At 47.2% G+C, this 24,149-nt stretch overlaps 3 protein-coding genes across 3 annotated transcripts; 2 read left to right on the top strand and 1 right to left on the bottom strand.

The window, feature by feature from the left end:
• The first annotated feature begins 127 nt into the window (after window positions 1–127).
• Window positions 128–1,217, top strand: smim8 (small integral membrane protein 8). Its single transcript, XM_068577399.1, has 2 exons — window positions 128–323; window positions 977–1,217. Exons 1-2 carry the CDS (start codon window positions 195–197, stop codon window positions 1,133–1,135), a joined length of 288 nt encoding a protein of 95 aa, XP_068433500.1. The 5' UTR covers window positions 128–194; the 3' UTR covers window positions 1,136–1,217.
• A 252-nt stretch (window positions 1,218–1,469) lies between these two features.
• Window positions 1,470–6,217, bottom strand: ddx51 (DEAD (Asp-Glu-Ala-Asp) box polypeptide 51). The gene is made up of 16 exons (XM_068577145.1): window positions 6,023–6,217; window positions 5,379–5,686; window positions 4,996–5,180; window positions 4,726–4,876; window positions 4,355–4,500; window positions 4,177–4,248; window positions 3,990–4,096; window positions 3,569–3,677; window positions 3,314–3,459; window positions 2,943–3,111; window positions 2,712–2,827; window positions 2,465–2,581; window positions 2,127–2,228; window positions 1,974–2,037; window positions 1,753–1,887; window positions 1,470–1,600 (listed from the first exon to the last, which is right to left on the bottom strand). Exons 1-16 carry the CDS (start codon window positions 6,043–6,045, stop codon window positions 1,583–1,585), a joined length of 1,968 nt encoding a protein of 655 aa, XP_068433246.1. The 5' UTR covers window positions 6,046–6,217; the 3' UTR covers window positions 1,470–1,582.
• A 303-nt stretch (window positions 6,218–6,520) lies between these two features.
• cenpe (centromere protein E) lies at window positions 6,521–23,084 on the top strand. The gene is given in 51 exon segments (XM_068577346.1): window positions 6,521–6,696; window positions 7,504–7,616; window positions 7,726–7,815; window positions 7,913–8,031; window positions 8,125–8,244; window positions 8,514–8,595; window positions 8,695–8,762; window positions 8,842–8,916; window positions 9,004–9,055; window positions 9,174–9,261; window positions 9,393–9,522; window positions 9,739–9,858; window positions 9,983–10,135; window positions 10,231–10,592; window positions 10,971–11,370; window positions 11,481–11,537; window positions 11,754–11,921; window positions 12,027–12,101; window positions 12,227–12,295; window positions 12,391–12,522; window positions 12,777–12,954; window positions 13,046–13,200; window positions 13,937–14,104; window positions 14,223–14,339; window positions 14,426–14,584; window positions 14,690–14,839; window positions 14,966–15,184; window positions 15,270–15,362; window positions 15,495–15,578; window positions 15,821–15,925; window positions 16,011–16,229; window positions 16,315–16,407; window positions 16,517–16,600; window positions 16,709–16,939; window positions 17,032–17,115; window positions 17,241–17,357; window positions 17,454–17,675; window positions 18,420–18,629; window positions 19,144–19,239; window positions 19,403–19,483; window positions 19,572–19,682; window positions 19,790–19,963; window positions 20,053–20,256; window positions 20,381–20,578; window positions 20,664–20,876; window positions 21,069–21,245; window positions 21,360–21,460; window positions 21,573–21,670; window positions 21,756–21,891; window positions 22,443–22,771; window positions 22,875–23,084. Coding segments are annotated over 51 exon segments (7,230 nt in total). The 5' UTR covers window positions 6,521–6,646; the 3' UTR covers window positions 22,976–23,084.
• The last annotated feature ends 1,065 nt before the right edge of the window (window positions 23,085–24,149 follow it).

The raw sequence follows: 24,149 nt of genomic DNA, 5'->3' as shown, positions 1-24,149 counted from the left end.
ATTATCTATTTTGTCAACAAACAAAAAACAAAAAAAATAATGAATGAATGGGTGTTTTTCTCACGGCCACCGGGGGGCGCTGTGACATGTCGCGTCCTCCCACTCTTCTTCTTCTTTTTTTTTTTTTACTCTTCTTCTTCTCCTCCGTCTCTGACTTTGAAAACATGGCTACGCTTTAAGGGCTGAGAACGGACATGTCGGACAAAGAAGCCGGTCTGGGGAAGGAGAGTCCCGGGGAGAAAGGCTTCAGGGCCCCCGGGCTGAGAGGCGCACAGAGCACGACCCTGTTCCGGGCTCTGAACCCCGAACTCTTCATGAAACCGGTGAGACTCGAACAGACTGTCATCTGTCTTTACGTGATAATTAAACTCTTTAAAATCATCTATAATGGTTCCGTCAACGGAGTGAAACCTTGTCTCGTTTCGGTTTACAATGGTCACAGTAAAGCAATATAACGTATAGTTCCGGTTTGACTTGTTGAAGTAAAATAATACAATTTATAACTGCGGTGAAGCCAGCCCGCACGAATTCTTTTCTGACTTCAAAATAAGAGCACACTTCCGGTGAATGCGAAATGTCCAATTTGTATTTATAGTGTGTGAAGATACCTCTTCATATGAGGACATTTAGTTTTATTTATATTTCGAAATAAAAGCTCAAGAAAGAGCTCCATGAGCTAACTTCAAATCAGTTTGAGGCAATTTAAGTCCAATTTCAGGGGGAAATGGTCAATAGTTACAAACTAAATTCACATCATGAGGTGGTCTTTAATAGACCACCTCATCAAGTCACCCAGCGACAACTAAGACACGCTGATGTTGAATTACAAAATCAAAGCCCTTCAAAATCTCCTTCTTGAGCTGAACTCAAATTAATCTGTAACTATGGGTTATTTCATTTCTAATCTAATATAAAATTAGACATAAAAAAGTCCCACAAAGCCTTCCTCGTAACACAAAGCTGTGTTGTTTTGCAGAATATTCCCGTGATGGCGTTTGGGCTGGTGACCATCACCCTGTGCGTTGGCTACCTGGGCTACATGCACGCCACGAAAGATAACGAGCAGCAGCTGTACGAGGCCATCGACAGCGAGGGAGAGAGCTCCATGAGGAGGAAGACCTCCAAATGGGACTGATGGCATGACGCGTTCTCTGATGATATGTTTCATAATAATGTTCTGTGTGTGTGTGTGTGTGTGTGTGTGTGTGTTGTGAAGGTGAGAGTAAATTAAAACTGGATTCAAAAACTTCAACTTTTCTCTAAATTCTTCCATTTAAACTTCTCCAATCTGTAAAAATAACAGAATTTCTCCCAAATAGGATGAAAAGTAGAAGCAGAGACGACGAGTCTGAAGACGTTGCCTTGATCTGTTGAAACTTGTGACGAGCATTTTAATTAATTAATGATTAATAATATTGATGAATCCCGAACATATCAAATAGAATGGATCGTAAAAAAGATCTTTAAATCACCAGCTCCACCACACGCAGACATTTTATTAAACAACATAAACTTCCAAATACGGCTGCAAAAATGATAAAATGGTCTTCGTGAAGCAGTTCTCCACCCGGGTGTGGCTCCATCAGTGGTATTTCTCATCCTGTAGAGACAAAAGAAGGTTGTGTGACTAAAACCACAGTTAGTGTTCATGAGGTAGAAGATGGTAACGGCTGCTTAAAGTTACTAGCAGGTTCTTTCACGTGCACAGAACGCTATCACGCCGTGGACCTCGGGTCCGTTTGGGGGCGGTACCTTGATGGCGTCGGCCAGCTCCTGCAGCGTCTGCTCGTATCGAGCTTCCATGCACTTCAGGTTGTCCGGTTTTACGATCTGCTTTTGAATCCCGGGGGATCCCGCTTCCACCACCATTTGAAGGAAATTCTTCTCCTGCGTGGGAAGAAGACACACACAACCTTTAACTTCATGCCGTTTACACACTCTCATCCATATTGAATGTTTATTCAGAGCTTCACCTGCACTCCCAGCAGAAAGGTGAAGGCCAGGCCTGTTTTCCCTGCTCTCGCTGTTCTCCCAATCCTAAAGACAAAAGGACAAAGTCTCTACATGATGGCGCTCTAGTAAACAGGATTCATTCATACCTGTGTGTGTGTGTTTGGTCGGCTCACCTGTGGATGTACGTCCTGACGTACTGCGGCGCGTCGTAGTTCACCACACATTTGACCCGCGTGACGTCGATGCCTCTGGCCGCTGCGTCCGTGCTGATCAACCTGAAGAGGATTGGACTCTTTTTATATATTAAATAAAAGGTCAAACTGTTCCTTTGTAATGTAAGACGACAAGACATGTCATGTTGCAAATTGTTTTACACCCAAAATAGCTATTGTTTTTATGACTATGTCCCTTTGGAAAGGACACCACATGGTCCCCGTATCTTTCTGAAGTATGCACAGTGCAGAGATGTTCTGTGCCGGTCGCTCATCCTCCAACACTCTGCAGGACTCACAGTTGGATCTTCCCTTGTTCAAATTCCTTCAGCGTCTTCTTCCTCTCGGCGGGGGAGAGACGGGCGGAGAACTCAGCGGCCTGAACGCCACCGAAGAGCTGCACCAGCAGGAAGAGTCTGTGGAGGAGGACAGGAAAAAAACAGTAAAACCACACTGAGTGAGATAGAGAGATATATACGTATATATATCTATATCTATACATATAGATAAAGATAGATAGATAGATGTAAGTAAAGCGTCTCCGACCTGTGAGCCGTCTCTCTGGAGTTGGTGAAACAGAGAACGGGGCTGAGCTTCATGCGCAGGATGAAGTGGAGGATGAGGAGCGGCTTCTTGCTTAACGTACAGGGAACGTAATACTCCTGAAAACATTTCAAAATAAAAGGTTCAGCCGTGAACAAAGTGAGCTCAAGTTTCATTCAGAGACCGTACGACGCCTCCTTCCTCTCTGGAGGTCACAGAGTATTCGTGGCTCACCGTCAGGCCCTGGGGGAAGTCGAAGCCGGCCTGCGTCTGGGCGGTGGTGCTGTGGGCGGAGCTGAAGAGGCGGGGCTGGTGGAGGCCGAGCTGCTGCAGCTTCTCCGGGTTCTGCGTCAGCGTGGCGGAGAACAGCAGCTTCTGCAGCGGCATCTGAGGCGGGGACAGACTGAGAGGAGACGGGTTTATTTCTCTTTGTCTAAAGTTTTCTAAAGTCTTGAATCTTTGTCTCCTCCTCTTTACCTCCTCTCTAGCTCCTCTCCTCATCTCCTCCTCTCTACCTTGTCTCCTCCTCTTTACCCCGTCACCTTCTCTCCTCCTCTCTACCTCCTTTCTCCCTCTCCTCTTCTCCTCGTCTCCTCCAGCCTCACCTTGTCGCGGTGACGTATGTCGGCTCGGTCCTCCTGAAGATGGACATGTTGTCGGCTCCGCCTCCCGGCCTGAACACGGCCTTCACCACCTGACTGAGCCACGCCTGGTGCATGCTGTCAATCATCCGGTCGGCCTCGTCAATAATCTGGGATTGGAACGAAAAGCCTCCATTTAAACATAAAGAAACAACACCGTTGGTAGAGGCTGGACTACGCCGGTTACTTCTGAGTCTCATTTCTGTTTCAAAGACTCACGAGGAACCTCAGCTGCTCCAGACTGAAGCCCGGATTCTTGTTGATGTGATCGACCAGGCGGCCCGGCGTGGCCACGACGATGTCAGCTAAACTGCATGTCATGCCGCCTCTGGAAGAAAAATAAGCTATATTTTGAGTATTGTACAAATACAACGTCCGCATCCGATAATTATCTATTGAATCACTCTCCTAATGCAAATGTAAAGCTTGTACGTGACACATTTAGAATGTTTTCATTGACTTTAGTGCCCCGTTATGGTCGTGAAGAGCAGGACATCCATCTGCCATTGCGTAAAAAAATACTCCTTTTGGACTCTAGTGTTTCCTGTTTCACATGCACACACACACGCTCACACACAATTGTGTATTTGTCTACTTGAACCTTAGAACTCTTACAAATATAAATATGAAAGCGCCTCACCTGAGTTCAGAGAGCGACGCCTGCTCCGCGGCGAAGGACTTCTGACCGGCCAGCATCACCACCTTCAGGGAGGTTCCCTCCGCGTACGATGTGAACACTTTGCACACCTGCACAGGAAGAACGTGTTCAATCTCCACGGAGCACAACACGGTTGGGATCCAGACTTTTATTTTGAAAGGTTCCCGACCTGCTGGGCGAGCTCTTTGGTCGGCAGCACGGCCAACGCTCGGACTTTACACACCACCCGCTCAGTCAGCAGCTGATGGGAGAGAACGGCTTTGTGTAATCAGGAGGGTCTTCACACACAAACACTTACACTCACACTCACACACACACACACACACACACACTTGAGTGAAGCTCACCTGTACGACTGGTATGACGAATGCGAGAGTTTTGCCGCTGCCGGTTGGTGCAGACACACAAATATCTCTGGGCTTGTAGCCGCCTCGTCCAATCAGAAGCCCCTGCTGCGCGCTCTCCAAGATGGCCGGGATGACCTCCGCTTGCACTGAGAAGAGGTGACAGAAAGCTTCAGGACTTTTTGAACATCATGCTGTATAGAAGATGCCAAAGGTTCTATACAACCAGAGGAGTCGCCCCCTCGTGGTCAGGAGAGAGAATGAAGCTTCGACACATGAAGCATAGACTTCATGAAAATATCATTCAATCACAACTTCCTTCAAGGTGAACTTTCTGATTTTTTATTAATGGAAATACATCAAAGTGTCCTCACCTGGGAAAAGGTGCTGAATTGCATTGTTTTGCAGTTTTTTCACAAGCGGAGCCGAAAGTCCTGGGATGTCAGAGACGGGCACCAGGTTGCTTTTAATGTCTCTGTGAATCACATCCGGCTGAGCGAGCCACTGAGGCAGGACTCTGTGTACCTGTGAAGACAAGAACACACACACACACACACACAAACACACACACACTAAGGCTCCAGAAGGTTGAACACTAACGCTAACCAGAGACCAGACGAGCGCCACCAAACAAACTTCTGTACCTTCTGTACCGCTTTGTTCTCGAATCCTCCCAGAACCGTGAAACCAGTCGGAACAGAAGTGTTTGGTTTTAAAGCCGCATTTTCTGTCTCCGTCTTCTCTTCTTCTCCTCCTCCTCCGCCTTCTGGGACCTTCTCTCCGTCTCTTCCAGCCACGGGAGTGTCCGGCAGACCTTTAACTAAACTGTCTGAAAAAAATCCAAAGACAGACACACTAAATCCTCTGAGGCATATTTTTGTATGCACGTCACAGAAGCAACACCACAAGTTGTAGCTTTCTCTTCATAAAGTCTCAATGTAACAGTGAAGGAATGTCATCTTATCACAACATCGATCACGTGTATTATGTGATGTGAACAAATTACCCAGTAAGTGCATACACACACCTGATTGAACCTTTTTCTTCTTCTTCTTCTTCTGTTTCTCACTCACACCCGTCTCCCTCTCCTTTGCCTCTTCAACAGACTCATCGGTGTCCGAATCCATCAAAGGCACATCTTCTGATTTCTTCTTCTTCTTCTTGGGCCGTTGAGGCTCTTGGCTGCTGGTCTTGTCGGCTTTTCTTTTCTTTTGTCCCTTCGGCTCTGTCCGACTCTGTTTCAGTTTGTCTTTTGCCTTCTGCTGCAGTTTGGCCAGCAGCGCCTGAGACCGAGACTCCTTTGAGACGCTCTCATCTTCCTCCTCGCCGAGGTACCTGAAGGCGTCATTGCAGTAATCAAAAGACTTAATTTGGGGTATTTTAACAAAGTAAGTAATATACAGATATTTCTTTATACCTTAGCAGATACAAGCTAATAATTCAGATACATGTCTCAGTATTGTACCATATATGACACATCATGTGTATATTCTAAGTGACAGGTTTCTGTTACAATACACACAGCGTTTCGGTCTTTCATGTTTTTACCTCTTAAAGAGGACTCCATTGCTTATTACTTTTGCTTTCTGGTGTGATATTCATCTCGACCTATGATATCAGAAGCTAGTAAAAAATGATGGAAGCTAGTACAGAAAATAAGAGTAACGTTACCTGTTTACAAGAAACAGAGACATTTCAACACTCCAAGAAGATTGTCGTACACTTGTTAGCTTTTCCTCATTTGGAAATGATTAATACTGAATATAAATAAACGCTGACGAGAATCGTTAACAGTTCTGATTCTTTAAAGCAGCGTAAACGTTTAACTTGTACTGAACTTCAGCTATCACGACTTTCTCGTGTGTTTTCCACACTCTGCTGCCGGACGCGGTTTGATGACGTCCAACAATACAGTCGCCAGCTACGCGTCACTCGGCGGTCTCAACCCTTTTCTGTAAAGAATTAAAATGTTTTCATTTTTTATTTTCACTCACAAGTTGCCTAATATTTTGTCTAAAATCAGTGCAATCAATAATAGTAATTTTAAAAAGTACAAACGCAGCTAAAACGTGAAGGTTTCATTCTACACACCCATATATGGGCGTGCCTCTCCTCGGTGACCAATCAAAACAAAGCGGGACCATTTGAAAAGGCAAACACGAAGAAAAAGTAGAAGAAGAACGCTGCTGAGTGCTCTCGCGCCAGTTGGTTTTCCTTTTTTCATTATTAGGAATAATTTAGCTACCGAGTTTATCCGTGAATTTTCTATTTGGTGGTTGACTCTGAAAAAGAACAATGGAGTCAGCCGTCAAAGTGTGTGTTCGGGTTCGTCCGCTTATTGAGAGGTAAGTTTTATGCCTAACACCTAACTTAGCTAATAGCTAATAGCTTAGCTTAACGTCAGTTACCGTACGTTAAACCTAAGTTAGGAGCTAACCTAAGTTAGGAGCTAACGTAAATTACCGTACGTTAACCTAAATTGGGAGCTAACGTAAGTTACCAAACGCTAACGTGAAACAGGTCGAGGTGTAAGCTAACACCTCGACCTGTTTGGGACTGGGAGGTTCTCGAGACAGTAGACTGTGTATGGTTTCTAGGGTCTTTCTACTTTCTTTATGCTACTAAGACTACGAATGAAGCGACGTTTTGACTGAAAGATCACACGAGAGGAGAGAGACCAACAAATTGATGACAATTAATACTGAAGGTCTGGACGACATTTGACAGCAACGGAGACCTTTCCATCAGGGCAGACGGTCTGACAGACATTAAAAATGCTTTGTTCTTACAAGAGAAAAACACATTTCAGGGTTGTGGAATACATGGTTGGTATTTTCGAATATGTGCTGATGTACTCTGGTTTTGTCATAAATACCAATCAGGGTTTTGTCTTCTAATATAATGTGTCTCAATTGCCATTTTTTTCGCAATTTTAATAATCAAGACTTCCGTCTTGCGATATAATTAATATAGACTCTTTACGATATAATTCAAAAGGATATTTTGGACTTAAATAATCATAGATGTTGATGAAAATTAGCCACAACTGAGTTCTCACAGGGCAACAAGTAAACTTTGCCACCTGTTTATGTTGTTGTGAAAGTCTGTAAGTGTGTCCACGTGTATCTAAATTGTGTGTCTTTTCGTTCCAGGGAAGAAAGCGCGGCGTTGGAGAACGCACAGCCTGTCCAGATGTTTTGGAAGGCTGATAAGAAATCAATTCATCAGATCGATGATGGGAATTCCACTAAGAGCTTTGTGTTCGGTATGTTTTGCAGCAGGTGCAGGATTAAGAGATGCGTTTACCGGTTTTTCTGGCTCATCTTGAAAATGTTGTCTCCTGCACATTCACTGTTCTGCTCTGTTATTCACAGACCGAGTTTTCGTGGCAGAAGAAACGACCAATCAGCTGTACCAAGACATCGCAAAGCCTCTGGTGGTTTCCACTGTCGAGGGGTACAATGGTAAGTAATGGAAACGGGATACAGTTGAATACAATGTGGTCCTCCATTAACTCTCTGTAGCTGGTGTTTATTTTATTTGTGTGTGTTTGATCCACAGGAACTATATTTGCTTACGGACAGACTTCCTCAGGAAAGACTTTCACCATGATGGGGCGCGACCGTACTCACGGAGTGATCCCTCTGGCCGTGGAAGACGTCTTCCAAACTATTAAAAATGTAAGAATATAATCAGGTTTGATGCCACGGTTGTTTTTCGTGGAAGCACAGTTTGTTTTTTCCCTAACCAAGGACTTCTCTTTTGCCCAAAAGTGTCCGCTGAAGGAGTTCCTTCTCAGGGTTTCTTACATGGAAATTTATAATGAAACTGTGAGCGATCTGCTCGTTGACAGCTGGAAGAGAAAACCTCTGGAAGTCAGAGAGACGATCAATGTAAGTGAGCTATTTACTTGATTTGTGTTTTGGTGACATTTAGAGAGAAAAAATCGGAATTCTTTATGGCATTTTTTCAAGTTCATTTTTTTAACATTTGGACTTGTCTTCAATCATTGAATTAAGATCTGTTGGCTGAAACGGCAAAAACACAAAATATTGTTTAACTGGAAGATTCTTTTGAACCAAAACCCTGAGGTTTTAAAGATGATGTTGATCCTGACTAATCTTCCCACCATCATTGTGATTGTGTCTTGAAAAACATGCAGAAAAACATCTTTGTGTCCGACCTGACTGAGGAGCTGGTTACGTCTCCTGAACAAGTGCTGGCCTGGATCCGGAAAGGAGAAAGTAAGATCGCTACGGGCTTTATTTATTACAGGCTACGGGGTTTTACGCTGCCGACTGTGTAACAACCTTTGTGTCCTCTGCTCCATCTGCCCCCCGTAGAGAACCGTCACTATGGCAAGACCAAGATGAACGAGCGGAGCAGCCGCTCGCACACCATTTTCCGAATGGTGAGCGACGCCACAACGCGTAGTGAGGAACATGTAGGATTCTGGGAAGTCTGGCCTTCATAATTTGGTTTCCCCATAGATCCTGGAAAGCAGAGAAAGAACCGAGCCGGGAGCAGGCGAAAGTGCAGATGGAGCCATTATTGTGTCTCATTTGGTAAGATGGCTCTCTTTTAAAAAAAATGTATTTGTATTGTTTGTGTTATAATCACTTGTTCACCAGCAATGTTGCTTCTTCTTCTAGAATTTAGTTGACCTGGCTGGATCTGAGAGGACAAGTCAAACAGGAGCTGAAGGTAAGATGGAGTTAACTTCATAGTTTTAGTTTGCTGAATGAAGCCCAGCCCTGATGTTAGTTTACTGATCGCACTCTACTGTTGTACGAATAATAATCCCTTTGTTTTGATATTCTAGGCGCACGTTTCAAAGAAGGTTGCAACATCAATCGCAGCCTGTTCACACTCGGTCAAGTGATGAAGAAACTGACTGATGAAAGCCAGAAGTGAGTCAACAACAAACCGACAAAGACCTGTCTGCTTCTTCAGATTGAGACAAAAAAACTCTTGGTTGAACATCAATTTAAGGACGGTGCTGATATTTTCTTAAATCTCTCTTTCTCTTCTTTTTCTTCAGGGGTTTCACCAACTACAGAGACAGTAAGCTGACTCGCATCCTGCAGAACTCTTTGGGTGGAAACGCTAAAACAGTCATCATCTGCACCATCACTCCGGTCGCTCTAGATGAGACGCTCAGCACTCTGCAGGTTGGTGAAATATGCACATTTAATATGTACACCCCATATACATTGCATTATGCAATCCCATTGTAAAGCTAATGAGGTATTTTGTAGATGTCTTTTCCCCTGTTCAGTTGGATGTCGTATAACTATACTAGACTTTAAAAAAAAAAAGTGTCAGCGCAAACATGAGACTGAGAAAATGAAGCGGATGATGTTTCACAAAGTCATTATTTGTATTAGTTTGCCAGCACTGCAAAGAAAATGAAGAACGACCCTCATGTGACGGAGGTGTCTGACGACGGGGCTCTGCTCAAAAGGTATCGCAATGAAATTGTAGACCTCAAGCGTCGGCTTACCGAGGTAAGTGTCTTTTTTTATTTATTGAAATGTTTCCCTTCAGCCATGTGTCGGTCACTGAAAGTCCCATTTTATAACCGCGCTTCCTCCCCACTGACCTAAATGTGTGTGTGTGACCTCGCTGCAGGTTTCTTCAGTCACTCAGACCACAGCGACGGAGAAGAAGGTTCTCTCCGAGATGCTCCAAGAGAAGGATCAGCTGCAGAGAGAACAGCAGGACCGCATCAGAAACCTGACCAAACTGCTGGTCACCAGCTCCAACCTGGTTCCCGTTCGAAAGGTAAGACTGGAGCCAAAAATAACGTCGGAGTTGAAGCACAAGCATCCTCCTGAAAGTACCAGACTCCAATGACTCTATTCCCCTTTTTGTTTAAGGTGCCAAAGCGCAGGGAAACGTGGGGAGGAAAGATGGTCCGGCTCGTCCGTCCGTCTCTGTGCGACGGTCCGGCTGACCTCAGCTTCGCAGACTCTTTCAGTCGGAAGAGGAAAGCGGACCGCTCTTGTCTGCTGGAGCTGAACGAAGGTGAGGAGGAACCGCGTGCAAGCTGAAATCGATTCCACCCGATGAGCCCCTCCGTCTAGTGCGGACTGCACGCTGATCGTTATTTAAACGCCTCCACGGTGTGTGTTTCAACAGAGGATGAGGACTTTGAGTCCCAGTGGGAGATTCCCGATGAGCCTTCAGATGAAATGGACACCAGTAATTCCTCCGTGACTGTTCGGGGCTTTGGAGACGGGTGAGTGTGTTTTTAGACTGACGGGTAGAGGAGGTTTCACTTGAAAGACGACTAATTGAACTATTTGACCCAGGACGGTGAGATGTGTGACTGGCTTTCCAAACTGTTTTTTTTAAATCCTGTTTTTCACTTTGTTTTCATGTGGTGCAAAAAGACCGTAATGGTACTAAATTGGAACTATTTCAGCATCAGGCTGCAACATGAATACCTTCTGACAGCATTGCTTGTAAACCTTCCTGTAATACAGTGACTCATTCGCTTTCCTCAGCCACAAGACTAAGTTTAGATTTAATCTCCTTCACCCTCATGAACCCCTAAATGGTTCTACAGGAAGTTTACTTTAGTCATCTGCTTGTTTTTGATTTTTTTTTTTACCAGCCACAAAGACTTTGTGTCTCCGGACTACATCGGCAAGCTTTCGGGGAAAGTGTCCAACCTGGAGCTCCAGCTGGATATCGAAAACCAGCAAAAAGAGGAGGCCATGACGAGGGCGGAGACTTCGGACGGCCGGGTGGCCGAGCTGGAGCTGCAGCTGCAGGCGGAGGCCCGTCAGAAAGTGGAGACTCTGGAGAGGATGCAGGCGGCGGAGCGGAGGGCGGCCGAGCTGGAGATGCAGCTGCAGCAGCAGCAGAGCCGAGAGACTGTGGAGGAAACGCAGGCGGCGGAGCGGAGGGCGACCGAGGAGGCCAACGAAAAGGTGGCGATGATGGACATCAGGGTGGCCGACCTGGAGATGCGGCTGGAAGAACAGAGGCACATGCCAAGTGAAACTAAAGAAGTATGCTGTGTTTTTTTTTTGTTATAAATGCACCTGCTAGTAACAAGTGGCCTTTGGCTTGGTGGGTTGTGCTTGCTGGTTTCAGTAATCTTTCATGCTTTGTTTTCCAGATGAGAGAACAGTTTGGAGAGACTCTCCAGCTGTGTGAGACTCTGTCTACAGAGAAGGTAACGGACTTTAACTCGCCCACGACACTGCTCCGTTCGCTTCTGAAAGCGAAGAAAAAAAAATCCTGTTAACTTGTCACCTCCTGCATGTACATCATGTTTTTCTAGAGATGCTGGTGCAGCATGCTGCTAAAAACATGTGCCGAAGATAAAGAACATTTAGAGGAATGCACTACAAGTGGTAACGCTTAAACGTGTTAAATTGTGCGTCTTCAGGACGCGCTGACCACCGAGCGGGACTATCTGAAGCAGGAGCTCGGGATGTTCATGGAGGAGATGGAGCGTCTGGAGAAAGAGAACGCCGCTCTGTCCAAGGAGATGGAGGAGAAGAGAGAGATAGACGTGTTCAGAGCTCTGGAGGAGGAGTGCAGGAAGGGGCACGAGGTATTTCATCCCTTCAGACTCGGCTTTACAGGATTGTAGAGTTGTGTGTGTGTGTGTGTGCTCGGTGAGGCTTTTGTCGACACTGTGCTCGTTTTTGTTTTACAGAACGAGATGCAAAACGAAATCTCTGAACTGAAGACGGACGTCGAATCCTCTGGACTCCGATGCCTGGAGCTTCAGGTATGAATTTAACCCGACTATTCAGTTCATGTTAAGATATTGAGGGAAGAAGTGGTTGCTTTAGAAATGTAAATAAATTAAAAGCCAGACTGTAGCAATTAAATACTCTTTTGTTTTCTTTCCAGAACAAGCTAGAAACTCTGTCTGAGGAGCTGCAGAAGAAAACTGCATTCGCAAAAGAGCTTCAGAGTATGGTACGTGTTTTTAATTGTTCTCTTAATACCTTTTTGTAGTTTGTTTGATCTCATAAAGCTGAGCTCACTAATGGCGTCCGGTTTCCTCCCTGCAGAGCGGGAAGGACTTGGTGCAGGAGGTGGCGACGCTGCGGCGCTCTCTGGACGACGCCGAGGGGCTCAGCAGGGACACCAAGAAGGAATGGGCTCACCTGCGCAGTAGAAACATGTCGCTGGAGGAGATGAACGTGAGTGGGATCGACCCGCAAAAAACCTTTTTAGGAGTCTGAAAATCTGCTGATAAGATGTTGACGGTGGTTTAACTTGAATTCGACACATCTGTGCTTTTTTAATGTGACAAAACGAAACCAGATTCCTTTTTAAAATGATAAAAAAAAAGGAAATAACTTTTCATCCTTATTTGTTTCCAGACAGTCCATAATGTTTTTTCTCTGCCTCCCTGTCACTAAGACCAATATTTGTTTTTCACGTCGCTTGTCAGGTGAATCTGAGCGCCAACCACGAGAAGATGGAGTACGAGGTGAACGGCCTGCGCTGCCAGCTGGAGGCGGAGAAGTCTCGCTACAGGGCGATGCAGAGCGACCTCCAGAAAGAGCTGAACGTGGTGTTCGAGGAGAACGCCAAGCTCTCCGCTCTGCTCGACGGGAAAGTCCCAAAAGGTATGTTTTATTGAAGTCTTCTCCGACGAACCTGGTTTGCAGCCTCAATCGGTGCCCTCGGATGAGAGTTGTGTGATTTCTCCGTCTCCAGACCTGATGGACAGCGTGGAGCTGGAGAGGACGGCGGCTCGGCTGAACCGAGAGCTGGCGGCGTCTCGGGAAGCGGAGGCGGCGCTCGGCGCTCAGCTGGAGGAGCTCGCCTCGCTGCAGACGCTTCCAGACGAGGTGGACGAGCTGACGAAGCAGGTGAGCCCTCGGACGTCCTCAGGGAACATCGTCGGGACGGGATGAGTCACAGGAGGAGGGGAAAAACAACACCTCTGACACGCCAATGTTTCTGTGGAAAACACGGTTTTTAACATGTAAAGAATCTGGACACAAATAGTGTTGATCCTCCTGAATGGAGGCGCGATGTCCCGACATCCTTAAAGCTAAATGGAAAATTAATCTTCTCTTTTTCTTAAAACCTGTCATATTTGCATTATTAAGCTCACCCATAACTGAATAATATCTTTATTACTCAAAATATAAGTTGACTCAAACTCTGAGTGCATCACTGGATGAAGGATTAATTCAATTATGACCTGATTGTTGGATTATTTAAGACATTACTTTAAGATGTGCAATATCCAGTACGTTTAAGTACTTTTATACACTTGTATTTGTATTCCATCTTTATATTTAATATTCATCTTACTGTTTAATTTTTAACTTTTTGTTTTTATTACTGTTCTGCTGTTTATATTTGATTTTGATATTTTCTTGTGAGCAATGCCGCTGTAATCTTGTAATTTCCCCACTGAGGGACTAAGAGGATTATTTTATCTTATATTTCATTCCTTGTCAAGTTGAATACCTTTTTTTTCTTTTAACTTTTTTTCATTTGTTTGTTTGTTTTTCTCTGGTTATTGTTTGTTCAACCATAGAAACTTCTAGATGCATTTCATAATATATAATTGTAACGTCATTTCTTCGTCTCCAGCTGAACGAGCGGACCGAGGAGCTTCACCGTGAGCGAGAAGAGAAGGACGCTCTCCTGTCTGAGCGGAGCGGCGCTGCAGAGCAGACGGAGGCGCTGCTCTGCTCGGTCGCGTCGCTCACCGCCGAGAGAGAGCGGCTCACCAGAGACCTGCAGGACAACGTGGAGATGGCGAGTCAAAATGTTTCTAAAACATGCAAATTTGGACAAAAACATCTGAAATTTGATCCATTCGGTCGGGTTCCCAGAGAGAGTTATTTACATATATCTTCTGTTATTTTTTTTTTAGGCTGCAGAGACACAACGTCTTCTCCAATCTCTCCAAGACGAGCTCCAAGAGCAGAGCCGAAAGAACTCTGATCTGCTGAAGCTGGCTGAGCAGAAGGAGTCTGAAGTCGGGGAACACGTGAGAGAAACTGTAGTTCAGCAGTGTGTTTTATTTACGTCTAAACTTCAATGTACGGACTGACAGCTGGAAATCCAATCGCATAGATGCAGAGTCTGTCGGAGGAGCTTCGGCGTGCGCGAGAAGAGAAGGACGCTCTCCTGTCTGAGCAGAGCAGCGCTGCAGAGCGGACGCAGACGCTGCTCTGCTCCGTCACGGCCGAGAGAGACCAGCTGCAGGCGGACATGCAGGAGAACGTGGAGATGGTGAGTCCAGAGTGACGGTTTTTCTGTGTTTTTGTCTTTGCACCTCGTAGCCGAGGAAAGAGGAGAAACATGTCAATGTGTATGTGTGTTTGCTTTATCGAACAGATGATTGAGAATCAGCAGGAGCTGAGGACGGCCCTGGACAGGAACCGAGAGCAGAAGGCGCGCATCAGACAGCTGGAGGCGGCTCAGACATCCAAACAGGAGGATTCACCCAGCGAGCAGAGCGCACAGCTGGAGGAGCTGCAAGCAGAGGTACGAGTTTCCTTCATACATCTGGTTGCTTTTTTTCCGTAAATGTGATCTCTTATGATGTTATTACAATACTTCTGTGCTTACTTTAGTTTGAATAACCATCTTGTCTCCTTTCTGTCCGCTCAGATTCAGACTCTGACCGAGCAGCTGCAGAGCGCCCGAGCAGAGAGAGACGCTCTGTTGGAGAAGGACGCCGGCTGTCAGGCCGCCACAGAGGAGACGCAGAGGCTGCAGAGCAGAGCGGCGGCTCTCAGCGAGGAGAGGGATCAGCTGCAGGAGGCTCTGGAGGCCCTGAGGCAGGAGAAGAGGCAGCTCAGAGCGGAGCTGGAGGAGCACATGGAGACGGTGCGTTGATATGGGGTCTTCTTACTTGTGTTTTGTTTAATCTGCTGAGAAAATAATAATAAAAATCATGTTTCTACTGTCGCAGGTCGCACTCGCCCAAAGTGGGTTCAACCAGCCAGAAACGCTGACCTCAGGACCGCAACCACATGATGAGAATGAAGCCCGTCTTCAGCAAGAGGTCAGTGTTCTGCACTTTAAAAATCCCACAGAAGTGGTGTAAATGTGTTATATTCATGCTTTGAATCCTCATTGTTAGTTTTGTTCTCTTCCTGGTAAAGACATGGACTAACACCGGCCTCTTCCTCCACAGATAAACGATCTTCAGGCTTCTTTACAGGCCGTCACTGAGCAGAAGAGCCAGCTGGAAGTTGATCTGCAGCGTCACGTGGAGACGGTGAGGGGAAGCTGCTCAGCTTCAAGCATCTTGGGGATTTTGGTGCGATCACACTGAGCAGAAGCTCTTTAATGTAACTGGCAGACTTTTATATATTACTATGATTATATAAACCAAGAGAGTCAAGCTCAGCTGGAACAACAGGTCTTTTCTTTGTCATGTTTCACTTGATCTGTAAACTTCATGCTTCCTTTTCAGAAGTACTGGATCCCCTTTGATGTGAATTATTGTTACTTTTTTAGGTTGCAGAGGCTCAGCGTCTTCAGGCGGAGCTCCAAGAGCAGAGGCAGCTTCACTCGGATCACATGACCCTCTGTGAGCAGAAGGACTCTGACTGGGATCAACAGGTGAGCTGAAATACTTACAGAGAATAAGTCTCATTAAAACGTCTCCTTCACTGCGAGTGTTTGTGACATCGCCTCTCGCCAACAGATTCAGACTCTGACCGAGCAGCTGCAGAGCGCCCGAGCAGAGAGAGACGCTCTGTCGGAGAAGGACGCCGGCTGTCAGGCCGCCACAGAGGAGACGGAGCGGCTGCAGAGCAGAGCGGCGGCTCTCAGCGAGGAGAGGGATCAGCTGCAGGAGGCTCTGGAGGCCCTGAGGCAGGAGAAGAGGCAGCTCAGAGCGGAGCTGGAGGAGCACATGGAGACGGTGCGTTGATATGCGGTCTTCTTACTTGTGTTTTGTTTAATCTGCTGAGAAAATAATAATAAAAATCATGTTTCTACTGTCGCAGGTCGCACTCGCCCAAAGTGGGTTCAACCAGCCAGAAACGCTGACCTCAGGACCGCAACCACATGATGAGAATGGAGCCCGTCTTCAGCAAGAGGTCAGTGTTCTGCACTTTAAAACATATACACGACTTCTGGGGGATTTTTAGTTAGTTTTGTTCTCTTCCTGGTAAAGACATGGACTAACACCGGCCTCTTCCTCCACAGATAAACGATCTTCAGGCTTCTTTACAGGCCGTCACTGAGCAGAAGAGCCAGCTGGAAGTTGATCTGCAGCGTCACGTTGAGACGGTGAGGGGAAGCTGCTAAGCTTCAAGCATTTTGGGGATTTTGGTGCGATCACACTGCCAGTTGCGCTCAAGAGCTTCTGCTCACAGACTTTTGCATATGATCTTTTAGGTTGTGGAGACTCAGCGTCTTCAGGCGGAGCTCCAAGAGCAGAGGCAGCTTCACTCGGATCACATGACCCTCTGTGAGCAGAAGGACTCTGACTTCAATCAACTCTCCGCGATAGTGACATCTCTCAGGGAGGAGAGGGCTCAGCTGTGGGACACTATGGAGGCCTTGAGGCTGAAGACGAGGCAGATCAGAGCGGAGCAGGACAACAACATGGAGACCTTGGAGGAGCAGGTTTGTGACAACTAGTCGCGCTTGTTTTTAATGAGTTTTTATAGTCGGGTCATTTTAACTTTGGGTGAGTAACGGCCTCACGTCTGCTTCAGGTCGCGCGGCTGAATGCGTCTCTGCAGACTGTGATGGAGGAGAAGAGGCAGCTGGAAGAGGATCTCCAGCAGAGCGTCAACGTGGTGAGGCCACCGCTCACAATTTATGACTCTTTGCCAAGTTTACCTCCCCTCCTCCCCCGAGCTGTTCATCTCCAGGTGACGCATTTCCATGCTTGACTTGCTGAAGCTGCATCTCTGTTCTTCAGGCTTCCTCGACGCAGGAACTCGTGAAGTCCCTCCAGGAGGATCTGTGTGACCAGAAGCAGGCGAACGCCGATCTGGACCGACAGCGGCAGGAGAAGGAGCGCTCGTTGGATCGACAGGTCGGCGTCTTAAAGCTCTCACTTTTGAAAAAACGGCTTCATGAAAGCACAAATCCTCCAGAGGACGAACCTTCTCGCCGCTCCGCGTCCTCACAGGTGACGGCTCTGACGGAGCGACTGGAGCTCGCCGAAGCGGAGCGAGAGCGTCTGCTCTCAGAGCGCGACGCCGGCTGTCAGGCCGCCACAGAGGAGACGGAGAGGCTGCAGAGCAGAGCGGCGGCTCTCAGCGAGGAGAGGGATCAGCTGCAGGAGGCTCTGGAGGCCCTGAGGCAGGAGAAGAGGCAGCTGGAGGACAAGATGGAGGCCGTGCAGGAGGAGGTTTGTGTCTGCTAGCTTTGTACAGCTTCACACCGTTATCAAGTGGCAGTCTCACAGACGATCATTTAAGTAAATGTCTGTTAAGTCAACTCTCACTTGAGGATTTATTGTCTTAATGTAATGAAACTGCTGGTGAAATTGCTCCTTTATTTTCTTCCTTTTGGTTAAAATACATTTATTAAAACTTGTAAACTTTCACCACCGCGAGAGCTTTTTAGCCTCATACGGGTCCATGAAACTATTCCACTTTTTAAACGTACAAAGGACGTAACAAGCGAGCTCACATTCAAACATGAAACAAATCTGCAATTCTTTTTACCTTTTCAAAATAAAAGTTTGAAGAATTTATAGAGGCTTTATGCTACTTTCTCTCTAATAGATCAATCAAATAAAACAGCATCATCTAGGCATACGTCAAGAACCAATAAGGCAAATGGAAAGTATAGAAAACAAATTTGCGATTTTCTTTTCAAAATAAAAGTCTGATTCATCTATTAGAGGGAAAGTAGCATAAATCCACTATAAATTCTTCATACGTCAAGAACCAATAAGGCAAAAAAACACTAAACCTTCCATGTGGTTATTTATACCTTTTTTTTATTTGTCACAATTTAATTCAAAGTAGAATTTCAGATGCGAGGATAAACGCTTCTAGAGTCTGAACGTTTTGGGTTTAGTGCTTGATCTTCCTCGTGTGAAAGCTGTACGAGAAGCTGAGTTAAAGAAACTCTCGCGTCCTCACAGGCGACGGCTCTGACGGAGCGACTGGAGCTCGCCGGAGCCGAGCGAGAGCGTCTGGCCGCCGGCTGTCAGGCCGCCACAGAGGAGACGGAGCGGCTGCAGAGCAGCGTGGCGGCTCTCAGCGAGCAGAGGGACCAGCTGCAGGACGCTCTGGAGGCCCTGAGGCAGGAGAAGAGGCAGCTGGGAGCCGAGCTGCAGGAGCACATGGAGACGGTGAGTTTGCGTAGAAAATTACTTTTGTTTTTTCAGAAAAATGATCATATTTCTTTTCTCTTTTTTTGCTGGGAAAACAAATTTTATTAATTTTTCTTTCAAAGTGTGAGTGCCACGGAGCCAATGTAGAGTAAAACTAATAAACACAGTTAAAGCAACCCATAATAACAAATTGATAGCTGATAATGAACTCAATGAAAAAAAACAATGTCTTCCTGTATAAAAAGCTCTTAAAAGAGTTCAGTGTCTGGAAGTGGAGGGCGTTTGTCCTGCAGACGCATTCAGCAGGTTGTCATCAATCTAGAAACATGTAGCATCAAGCTAACAGTACAAAACTATCTGCTCCTGATTCTAAACATGAACAATGGACTTGTATGATTTCGTAAGGCAGGGACACGACACACGAGCTCTTGGCTTGCTGGTTAATGGGTTTTAAAGTCGTCTTTATTCATCCACGGCTTCAGAGCTCCTCTTTGTTAACGAGCTCTTTCTCTCTCTCTCTCTCTTCACTCAGATCTCAGTTGTCCAGCAGAAGTTGAGCGAGCTGAATCAGTTCAACTCGCAGCAGCGAGCCGACGGAGCAGAACGAGAGAGCCGGCTGCAACAAACGGTACGACCGAACCTCCACCTGCCGGAGGAACATGAGCTTTAGTGTCTCAATATGAAGCTACAGCTGATAGCCACGTAGCAAACGACCAGCGCTAACGCCCGCTCCTTCTCTTTCTTCTGTTTTTAAGTGTTTTTTTCAATGAGTTCTTCGTTGCTGTTTCCAGGTGCAGCGGCTGGAGGAGCAGCTGCAGCTCAACGAGCAGAGAGAGAGTCGCGCTCGAGTTGAAGCCGACGCCTCGCAGCAGGTAAACCGTCGCACCGGAGTCGTCCTGGTAAAACAGCCAACGGCACGTCTCTGAAGGCGTTTAAACTGTTCTGCTTCCTCTCTTTCAGTTGCTCAGCGACGCCAACGCCACCGTGTCGGCGCTCAGGGAGCAGCTGAGCTGCTCGGATCGCGGCGCTCGAGACTCGTCGCGGCTGCGTGACTCAACGGAGCAGCTTCAGGTGACGGGCGCCTTTAGTTTCCCGAGCAGCTGAGAGGCCGACGACGTTCTGACGCACGCCGCGCCGACTGAGCTCTGATCGCCCGCTGAACCGCTGTGTCGTTGCAGGAGTCTTTGGGCAGGTTCCAGACGTTCATCGACATCTGCTCGGAGCAGAACCACAACACGGTGCAGGACTACAGCGGGGAGGCGTGGCGCGTCCTGTCCAAGCCCGGCGCCGACGCCTTCGCCGCCGTGCGGCGGCTGGAGCTGCAGATGGCTCAGACTCTGAGGGGCTTCACGGTAAATATCAACGTGGTTTTCATTTGGAAATCTCGCAGCGGTGTCGCCCCCCTCTCGATTAACCAACCCGTGACATCGTCCCCTCCCAGGAGCACCTGCAGGCGCGAGCGCAGGGCTGCAGGAACCTCTTCCAGCAGTTGGCCGAGAACGATTTGGCCGTTTTTGAGGAGAGGCGTCGGCAGGATCTGCTGCTGTGCCGAGCGCAGGAACCCCGCGGCCAAGACGTGGACTTCCAGGCACTGTGGGACGCCCGACTCACCGAGCTGCTGGACAAGAGGCGGCTCTACCTGCAGGTGAGGAACCGCTCAGCCCGCTCCCCAAATTACTACTCGACCATGTCGTGACCTCCTCCTGAGGGCGTGTCCTAGTCCTCCTTCAGGCTCAAGACTTTTGGATGACGGTTCTCTTTCGTTGTAGAAAATGTCCAGCGTTCTGGAGAAGCTCCAGGCCGACCTGCTGTCCTGCGTCAACGAGATGTCGGCCGATTGCCAAGTGCGGGAGCGCTTCAAGGAGCGGCTGAGGGCCGTCTTCAGCGCCGGCGAGCTGGCAGGCATCATCAGCGGCGAGCTGGACCACCGGACCGCGGCGGCACACGCCATGAAGACGACCCTGCAGGTACAGACCGCCCACGATGTCGTCGTCCGCGCCGCCGGTCATTTCTGGGCGTTTCTTCTAATCCCACACGACTCTCCCGCCGCAGGCCATCATGGACGAGGACGGCGGCGGCGGCCCGAGCGAGGAGCTGCGGCGGCTGGAGGCCGACGCCAAAGCTCGGCTCCGGGAGGAGAGGCGGAAGACCGGCGCTCTGCTGCAGGCGCTGGAGGGAACGCCGAGGGAGGCGGAGCTCGGCCTGCTGAAGGAGAACAACCAGCAGCTGCTGCTGCAGCTCCAGCAGACAGAGGAGACCGTCAAGGTACGTCCATCATGGGATAACCTAGCATGACGTCACATAGCATATTGTCACGTAGTGTCACGTAGCATAACGTCATGTAGCTTAACGTTACGTAGCTTAGCACAAACAAGTCGCTGGATGGCGTCTCGTTGCAGCCCCGGTCTCGGCGTCTCCTCTCAAAACGCCCGTTTCCTTTTCTCTCTGCCGTTTCAGACTCTGCGGTCTCAAGTGGAGCAGCTGGAGGACGCTCGGGTCAAAGCCAGCAGCCGAGTGTCCAACCACAAGCAGGCCACCCAGCTGCTGCAGACGGAGCTGCAGGACAGCCGCGCTCAGCTGGAGGAGAAGGACGACACGATCCAATCGCTCAAGAGCAAACTGCGCCAGTCTGAGGTTCATTCAGAAAACCTTCACTTCCACTTCCCCCCTCAAGCCGCCGCTTCTCTTTCTCTCATTCAAACGTTTACAGCTGCCGTCCTTGATAATGTTTGTCTTGTTCTGCCTCAGAGAAACGCATCGCCCAGCACCGTTGAGCTGGAGAACCTCCGGGCGAAGCTGTTCAAGGTGGAGCTGGAGTTGAGTTCAGCGTCTGACAAACACAGACAAGAGTAAGAGCCCGACGTGTCGCCTCCAGACGGTCTTCAACGTGTGTGTACGGACACATTGAGGCGTCGCGCTGAACCTCTTTACTCACGAGCGCTGTGTCGTTGTCGTCCTCAGCATCCAGAGGATGAGCTCACTGCTGAGCGAGAAGGAGGAGTCTGTGAGGAAGCTGAAGGAGACGTTGAGGAAGAGCCAGCAGGAAGGAGAGGACTCGTGTAAGTCAGTCAGTTGTTCCACAGATATTCCACGGGTTGTGTGATTCGGGCGGTGCTGACGTGGTGGTGGTGTTGTTGCACTCAGTCCTGCAGGGCGAGGACCTCCACGCCAGACTGACCAACCCCAGAGGCTCGCTCATCAAGTCCAGCTTCCTGCTGGAGAAGACCAAGCTGGAGCAGGAGGTCAAGGAGCTGCAGCTGAAAGTCACCGAGCTGGAAAGGTGAGAGGAACCGCTGAAACGGCTTCTTCTAGTCCCTCTGACGGCTTCCAGGACTCGTACGGTTAATGGGAAAACCTGGAAGAGTCATGGAGTTATAAAAAACTGTTATTTCCAGGCCTGGAAAAGTCCTTTGCGTGTAGTAAATGTGTTATATTCATGTGTTCATTTAGTTTAAAATAATGAATCTGCTTTTAAAAGAAAGAGGCTCAAAATATCAGCAGCATACATACAGGCATCTTTATAAATGTTTATTTTAATCAAACTGTTGTCTCTCATTCATTTGAGTCATTTAAGGTTTACTGTATGCTTTGAATCCTCATTGTCAGTAAAAAGTGATAAAATGTAGTATTTAAACTGTTTAAACCAAATGTCAAACAGTGTGAATTATGTGTGTAAAGTCATGGAAATGTGGTTGAAAGTGGTGTCAATGTGGTTTAAAGTCGCTTAAATGTGGTGTCAATGTGGTTTAAAGTCGCTTAAATGTGGTGTCAATGTGGTTTAAAGTCACTTAAATGTGGTGTAAATTGGTCCCCATGTGTCCGTCCCGGCAGCTCGGTCTCCAGTCAGCATCAGGAGCTCAGCAAGTGGAGGACCAGAGCGCTGCGGCTGAAGTCTAAGAGCAAGGCCGAGCCGGAGCCGCCCCCGTCTCCCTGCATGCCCTCCAAGCGGCCGCTCGCCGTCGCCTCGGACGCCTCCCTCTTCTTCAGCTCGCCCAAGAAGTTTGCGGCGGCCGCGTCCAGGAAGCTGCTGGACTCGCCGAGGGACTCGCTGCTGCTCTCGCCCAAGAGCAGGATCTTCGACGTGGGAGGAAGCTGCGAGCATCTGACCAGGAACTGCCCCAAGCAGTTCTTCGACAACTCCAACCTCGGCACGGTTCCAGGTCAGAACTCCTCCTCCTCTTCCTCTTCTTCCTCGTCTGTGGTACTCTGCGTCTCGTAGCCGTGACGTCGTAAAGAACCCGAGCTTGTTTGTCTCCCCGTCAGAGATAGCCAACGTTCCCGATAAACCCGACGCAGAGACGGGTAAAGTGCTGCAGCGTTCACCAGTGAGGGGTTCAGGGACACGCGGGAGATGTGGGCACTGAGAGCTGAGCGACTTCTGGCGTCATGGAAATAACTCTCATGATCAGGCGTTACAGTTATGAGGATCTAAAGGCAAAACATTTCAATAAAGTCATGATTTCAAAATTAAAATCGGTTGCGCTTAATGAATCTATAAATGTCGTCTGGATTTGAGCCAAAAGACTCAAACTGTAAATATTTAGTCTCCTTTTTTGTTGACTTAAAGAAATACAATACACACTGTCACTTTTAAGTGTTTTTAAGTCACAATGTGACAATAGGTCATAATTGCATGATTTACTTCCATTTAGAGGATTAAAACCTAATTTTTCAAAGGGAGTCACGTTCAAAGTTCACTTACTTACTATTTATTACCATTATTTCAATATTTGAGTTGGATTGTTAAACTTATGTAACACTTCAAACTATCGTATTAAAACATAAGGACTTGTTTTCTTAACTTTTCAGTAATAATTTGTCTATTTTTTTCCTTTATTCCTGGTTTAAAAACAGATTTTGGTAAAACAATAACTAGTTTTAAATAGTTTTTGACTCTACAAACTTTCACATGGCTTCTTAGAAGCTCAACCATTTTGATGTAATTATTCTAAATGTATATTTAATCGTGAACTTAAGACCTTTTTGAAAACACATGACAGTCACAAACTATTCCACCACAAGAGTAAAGTTATGTTTTCACAAGAAATGTGAAGAATTTCCAAAATCGAGCTTCAATTTTTCAGCTTAAGTCATATTTTCTCTTCACACTCAACGGTGCCTCGTTGTGTAGATTTAAATAAACTCACAATTCAAAGTTAAAGAGAAGGGTGACGGTGTAGACTGGGATGGCACAAGACTGTTTACTTCATTACAAAAGATGCTCTGGATGAGAAGCACCACTGGTTATGAGCACATGGAGGGGTCACAGGGGTCACGCCTCTCAGGACTTAAACTGGTTTCTTCTGGTTTTCCTGACGTTCTCTTGTGTTGCAGAAGGAGAGTCGGCGGCGGACAGGAAGGAGGATTTGTGGCCTCGATCTCCAAAGCAAGAAGAAATGTGTAAAACACAGTGAAGAGTTCCTCGTGCAATCATGTGACGTCTTTGTTCTTTTTCAATGTTTCTTTGCTTGTTTGTGGTTTTATTCTATTGTTCTGCTCTTTAATTGTATTAAAAAAGAAGTTATTAAACTAATTGAT

This window comes from Clinocottus analis, unplaced genomic scaffold, assembly GCF_023055335.1.
Source record: "Clinocottus analis isolate CAN_PGR_092001 unplaced genomic scaffold, fCliAna1.0.p SCAF_15, whole genome shotgun sequence".
In the NCBI taxonomy this organism is placed as follows: Eukaryota; Metazoa; Chordata; class Actinopteri; order Perciformes; family Cottidae; genus Clinocottus; species Clinocottus analis.
This window is presented reverse-complemented; position numbering and strand designations above follow the sequence as displayed.